The sequence below is a fragment of the Gossypium hirsutum genome, chromosome D13, assembly GCF_007990345.1.
Source record: "Gossypium hirsutum isolate 1008001.06 chromosome D13, Gossypium_hirsutum_v2.1, whole genome shotgun sequence".
NCBI lineage: Eukaryota > Viridiplantae > Streptophyta > Magnoliopsida > Malvales > Malvaceae > Gossypium > Gossypium hirsutum.
In genome coordinates, this window is record NC_053449.1 from 9,916,581 (window position 1) to 9,922,253 (window position 5,673).

Below are 5,673 nucleotides of genomic sequence, written 5' to 3' on the forward strand. Positions count from 1 at the left end.
TCAGCTCTCTGATAGATCTCATCAATGGAACGCGTGCCCCTTACTGAAATGTTGTCGAAGTCTGCTTCAATTAGCTCATCTCTAGACTATGACCTTAGCTTACCATTATCATAATGGTTTTGCGAGCCCAGTTTGCCCAACCTTTGCTCAACCTTAGTAGCATCCCAATTCTATATTTTATTTTCATCAAACACAACATCCTTGCTCACCAAAATTTTCTTGGAAGAAGGATCATAAATTCTATAACCCTTCCTATTGTTGTTGTATCTAAGGAAGATGCTTGACTGCGACCTTCTTTTTAATTTGCTTCTTTTCACCTATGGAACATGAACAAAATAGACATATCCAAAAACTTTAAAGTAAGAAACAAAAGGTTTGTTTCCAAACCAAGCTCCGAATGAAGTCTTTCCTTCTACAACCTTGGTTGGTAATCTGTTCAGCAAATAGATTGATGTGTTCACTGCCTCAGTCCAAAATTTTTTTGGCAACTTACTTTCAAACAATAGACACCTCGTCATGTCCATTACTGTCATGTTATTTCTCTCGCACACTCCATTCTACTGCGAAGTATAGATGTTTGTAAGCTGGTGATGGATTCCTACTTCTTCACGGTAGCTTTGGAATTTATCTGAAGTGTACTCGGTTCTATTATCAGACTTGACTTTCTTCAGTTTGCAAACAATCTAGTTTTCAACCTGTACTTTAAACTTCCAAAACACTTCGGCTACATCAGATTTGTGTTTCAAAAAATGTACCCAACAATACCTGGTATAATCGTCAATGAACAAGACAAAATATCTACACCCATTCAATGAGGGTGTTTTCATGGGTCCGCACATGTCAGAGTGCACCAACTATAGCTTTTCTTGAGCTCGCCAAGCTTTGCTCGTTGGGAATGGTAACCTCGCCTACTTTCCAAGTTGGTAGACTTCGCAGATACCATTTTGCTTCTCTACACTTATTGTTTCTGTCACTAAACCTGCTTCGTACATTCGACTAATAGACTTATTGTTTGTGCCAAAGGTTCGCATCATCAACCGTACTATTATAGGCCATTGAGTTCGCCAAATTCCAGTCTAACATAAAACTTCTATTTGTCATTGAAATTGTTACAACTTCATGTTCTAATAAATCAAATATTGTGCAACCATTCTTAAAAACTACTTTGTAGTTTGCTTATATTGAAATGCTACTGCATTTTTCTTCCTTATACTTATGTTTGAGTTTTATAAAGCATCATCTTCTGATGAGAAGATCTTGTTGTTGTGCTTGCATAACCACTGTCAACTATGACTCCATTTATGCTCCATCCCTTGACAGCGTAACCTTTGTAAACTTGAAGCCCTAGTTACACTTCAACCTTAGACCGTATAATCACTGTCAACTTGGACCTTGAGTTGCAACACAATCCGATTTCTCGGGTGATGGCTCCATACTCACATGACAGATGAAATTTGTAGGTCATCTAGCTCCACGACACCACTGTAAATTCAAACATTCCTTAAAACTATAACCATGTCTATCTCAAATATAAACAAAAATAAATCTACTAACTTTTAATTTTCAACGTCAAGAAAAAAAAAGAAAATTCTTTATCAAAGTGAAAATGTGTGCTATAGGCCGCATTTTTCTCTCTCCAACATTCCGTATAAATACATTTTTAGGAGAGAGAAAAAACAGCATAGATCACACCTTTTTACAAAATCAGCATAATTTCCCAATTTTTTTTCAGCATATTTCATTAAATTAACCATTAATATTATTATTTAATGAGAAAATAAAGTTAACAATGCAATAATACCCCCATGAAATTGAAGAATACAATATAAACCACAGAATTCTATTAATCAGTTTTCTTTCAGTTGAGAAACCAGGTTGTTAAAAAGGAGAATTTTAGAGGGGGAATACCAAAAATGATTCTTGCTTCGCCTATCCTTAACCCCAAACCTAAATTTGGCGGCCATTCCAGCAAATCGCTTGCTATATCTACCAACCCTTTCCTTCGCTGCTCCTTCTTTACCACTAAATTCAGTTCTACTCTTCTCAAGTGTCACTGCGGCACCCACAACAAAGATACAGATAAGTCCACTCAAGTAACCACTTTTACTTCAATGTCTGCAATTTTATGGACTAAATTTAACCTTTTAGATTAATTTCTGATCAAATTATGGAAAAACGGGTTTTGCATTATGGGGATGAACAGGGATTTTCAGTGTTGACATCAGACATCCCATGGAAGACTGAGAGTTTATGGAGCACCATGGCTCTGTATATGTTCAATTTGCATATTCCTTTGGGTTTTGGTGGCCTTTCCATTGTTTCTTATCTCTTGCATCAACCTGTCCTTGATCCCCAGACTGAGGTTTTGATTTATCCTTTTTTTTATGTCTTAATGTTAAAGATTGTAATCCGAGATTGGTCTGTATTTTTGAGTCCCTTGTTTTTGGCTTCGTTTAGAATTAGACAAATGTTGGGTGCTCCAGCCTCCAGAGATGAGGTAAGGCTAGGGACCTGTAACTTTTTCTTGAAAACCCAAATGGTTGCTAAGTGTGAAAGAATTTAAGGTCTTGGATAGGTTCATTTTTTGATGGTTCATCAGATGAAGGTCCACTCAAAACTTGCATTTTCTAGTGTTAATTGTGCCTTTAATGAAGTGAGCAGGAAATCATTTGTGCTAGATATCTTACTTGCTGGCTTATAGCCTTATACCAACTCTTTGAGTTAATCTTCCATCTTTTTTCTAAATTTTCTGCAGGCACTATCGTTGCTTGTAATTGATATTTTGGAACTGCTTGCTACTCTCTTTCTCCTGAAGAGCGCCATTAAGCCAAACAATAGGCTTTTGGACATTTTCAAAGCTAACCCGGTAGAAAGGAATTGGTTATTAGCATCAGCACTGGGTTTCGGAGTACTTATTTTGTTAGTTTTCCTTACATCAATTGTTGTTGATGGATTATATGGGATAAAGGTTAGTTTCTTCATCTTCATTGCTTTTACTATCCTCCTTTATCAGATGACTTTTATCATGGTATGGGTCACCTTGGGGTAGTTGCCTCGTCATGTTAAAAGGGTTTTGCAATGTCTTGTTTGCTTTTATATGCCATCATCACGCTCTACCTTTGCATGCTTTCTAGTTCATTTTTGATGTATTTTCCAATACATCATATTGTCTCTAAGACGTGTTAACAGAAAGAAGGGTGGCTGTAAAAGAAATGGAAAGTAACTTACCTTTTTCCTTTTTGTTCTTTTGATTTAAAATATAGGATGTAAATAATCTGATACTGAAGGAAATGCTTGTAAGAAGTGACATCTCAAAAGGTGCTTGTATTACCGTATACTGCATCATCACACCTATCTTAGAAGAAATGGTATACAGAGGCTTCATGTTGGCATCTCTTGCCTCCACAATGAACTGGAAGCAAGCAGTTGTGATTAGTGCCGCCATCTTTAGTGCAGCTCACCTGTCTGGTGAGAACTTTTTACAGTTGTTTGTCATTGGGTGCATCCTTGGGTGCTCTTATTGTGGAACTGGAAACTTGAGTTCTTCCATTCTCATACATTCTTTGTATAATGCGTTCACATTGATTATAACTTTTTTATCATAGATAACAAGTTTGATTTCTTCTCTGGTTTCCTTGGCCATAGTATTAGTAGGAAAAAACAACTTGGAACTGATGTACAAAATATAAGCATCTGGTTGAGCTTAGCTAAGCTTAGCTACTTCGTTCCTCTCTTTCAAAGAGGATCCTCAAATAAAAACAGTACATGCATTTTTAGTATTTAATCCTAGAAAAACTGTCCCTTAACCTTTTCATGCATGTTTATATGCCTGTTGCATACAAATTAATGTTTGGGAACAAAAGGCATAGCCATTAGCTAGGATTAGGAGAGAAACCGTCCCGATATACGGTATGAATGGAAGGTACTATCCGAGCATTAATTTGGAAAATACCTTTAATTTATTCAAAAAAATTAAACTTGAAAACATTTTTATAAAATTATAAAAAAATTTTAAATTCTATTCAGAGTTTTATAATTTCAAAGCAAAATACAAAATTTAAATTCTATTCAGAATGAGTTTTATGCTTTCAAAACAAAATAAAAAATCTTGTGCCAATTAAAACAAAAGAATGAAGAAATTTGCAAATATAAGAATATTATTTAATTTGTTAAAAGTTACTCAAATTCTTAAAGCATTTATAAAAAATTAAGTAAAAAAAAATAGTATGTTAAGTTACCAAACCGCCCGTCTGGCGGTACTGGAGTTATTAGTAATTTTGTTAAGGTGCCACCCAGGCGGTTCGTGCTACTGCCTGGGCGGTATATAGTAAATATCAATTTCGTTAAGGAGTTGCCACTTGACGGTATTATAACCATTCATAAATTCATTCTTCTATAAAATGTTGCCATATCATGTCTGCCAATAATTTTCAAATCATTTTAAATATATTTGAATGACTTATAAACTCTCTTTCAAATACGAAAACATATGCAATACTTTTACGAAAACAATTGTAATTTATTAATGGTTTAAGGGTGTGAAAAGTCTTCAAATTTTTTCAAAAAGACAATTAAATCCCTATTTTTCAAAAAAAGCAATTAAGCCATTGATTGTTTTTTTTTGTATACAATTAGGTACTTGAACGGTAAAATGTATCAAAAAGGCTCTTTAACTGTTAACTTTAACTTTAAAATGTACTTAAATCCCTATTTTTCAAAAAAAGCAATTAAGCCATTGATTTTTTTTTTGTATACAATTAGGTACTTGAACGGTAAAATGTATCAAAAAGGCTCTTTAACTGTTAACTTTAACAGTTGACCGTTAAAGTTAACTGTTCATAATTTTTTTAATTAAAGCCACCCCGTGTCACAACCACGGCGTGACATGTGGCAAAAAAATTATAAAAAATAAAAATCAATAAAAGTTATAAAAATTATTTAATTTTAATAAAAATATAAAAATATTAAAAATTAGAAAAAAAATTATAAAATGCATCGAAAAGACTCTTTAACCATTAACTTTAACCGTTGACCATTAAAGTTAACGACCTCCAATTTTTTTCAGTTAAAGCCATCATGTGTCACAACACATGATCATGTGTCGCAAAAGTGAATAAAAGTTATAGAAAAATTATAAAATGCTTCTTTTAGTATGATAATTTTTATTTTTTTTATGAATTTTATATTTCTTTACATTTTTTTATAATTTTCATGACTTTATAAAATTTTATAATTTTTTTATAATTTTTTACGATTTTTCTAATTTTTCTTTTCTAACTTTAAATATATATTTATATTTTTTATTAAAATTTAATCATTTTTATAAATTTTACTGATTTTTATTTTTTAATTTTTTGTCGCATATCATGTTGTGGTTGACACATGGTGGCTACAATTGAAAAAAATTAGGGGTTGTTCAAGTACCCAATTGAGTGCAAAAAAAATGTAGGGGCTTAATTACTTTTTTTTTAAAGTTTGAGGGTCTTTTTGATGCATTTTAAAAATTCGAGTATCTAAATGAGTGAAAAAAACAGTAATTTAATTATTTTTTTTATTTTAAAAATTTAAATATTCTTCTACACTCTTAAACCTTTATTAATCGTTAAATTAAAACCAAATCATACAACTTATCCGTGAATATAACTCAAACTATGTACATACCATGCTATAGGA

General features: G+C 32.6%; 1 protein-coding gene across 2 annotated transcripts; it reads left to right on the forward strand.

Moving 5' to 3' along the window:
• The first annotated feature begins 1,812 nt into the window (after nucleotides 1-1,812).
• LOC107918567 (uncharacterized) lies at nucleotides 1,813-3,622 on the forward strand. 2 transcript variants are annotated; one of them, XM_016848153.2, is made up of 4 exons: nucleotides 1,813-2,093; nucleotides 2,204-2,362; nucleotides 2,756-2,968; nucleotides 3,264-3,622. In XM_016848153.2, exons 1-4 carry the CDS (start codon nucleotides 1,914-1,916, stop codon nucleotides 3,603-3,605), a joined length of 894 nt encoding a protein of 297 aa, XP_016703642.1. In that variant the 5' UTR covers nucleotides 1,813-1,913; the 3' UTR covers nucleotides 3,606-3,622. The 2 variants fall into 2 exon arrangements, with proteins under 2 accessions (XP_016703642.1, XP_040966163.1); XM_041110229.1 differs by having other exon boundaries at nucleotides 1,820-2,497.
• The last annotated feature ends 2,051 nt before the right edge of the window (nucleotides 3,623-5,673 follow it).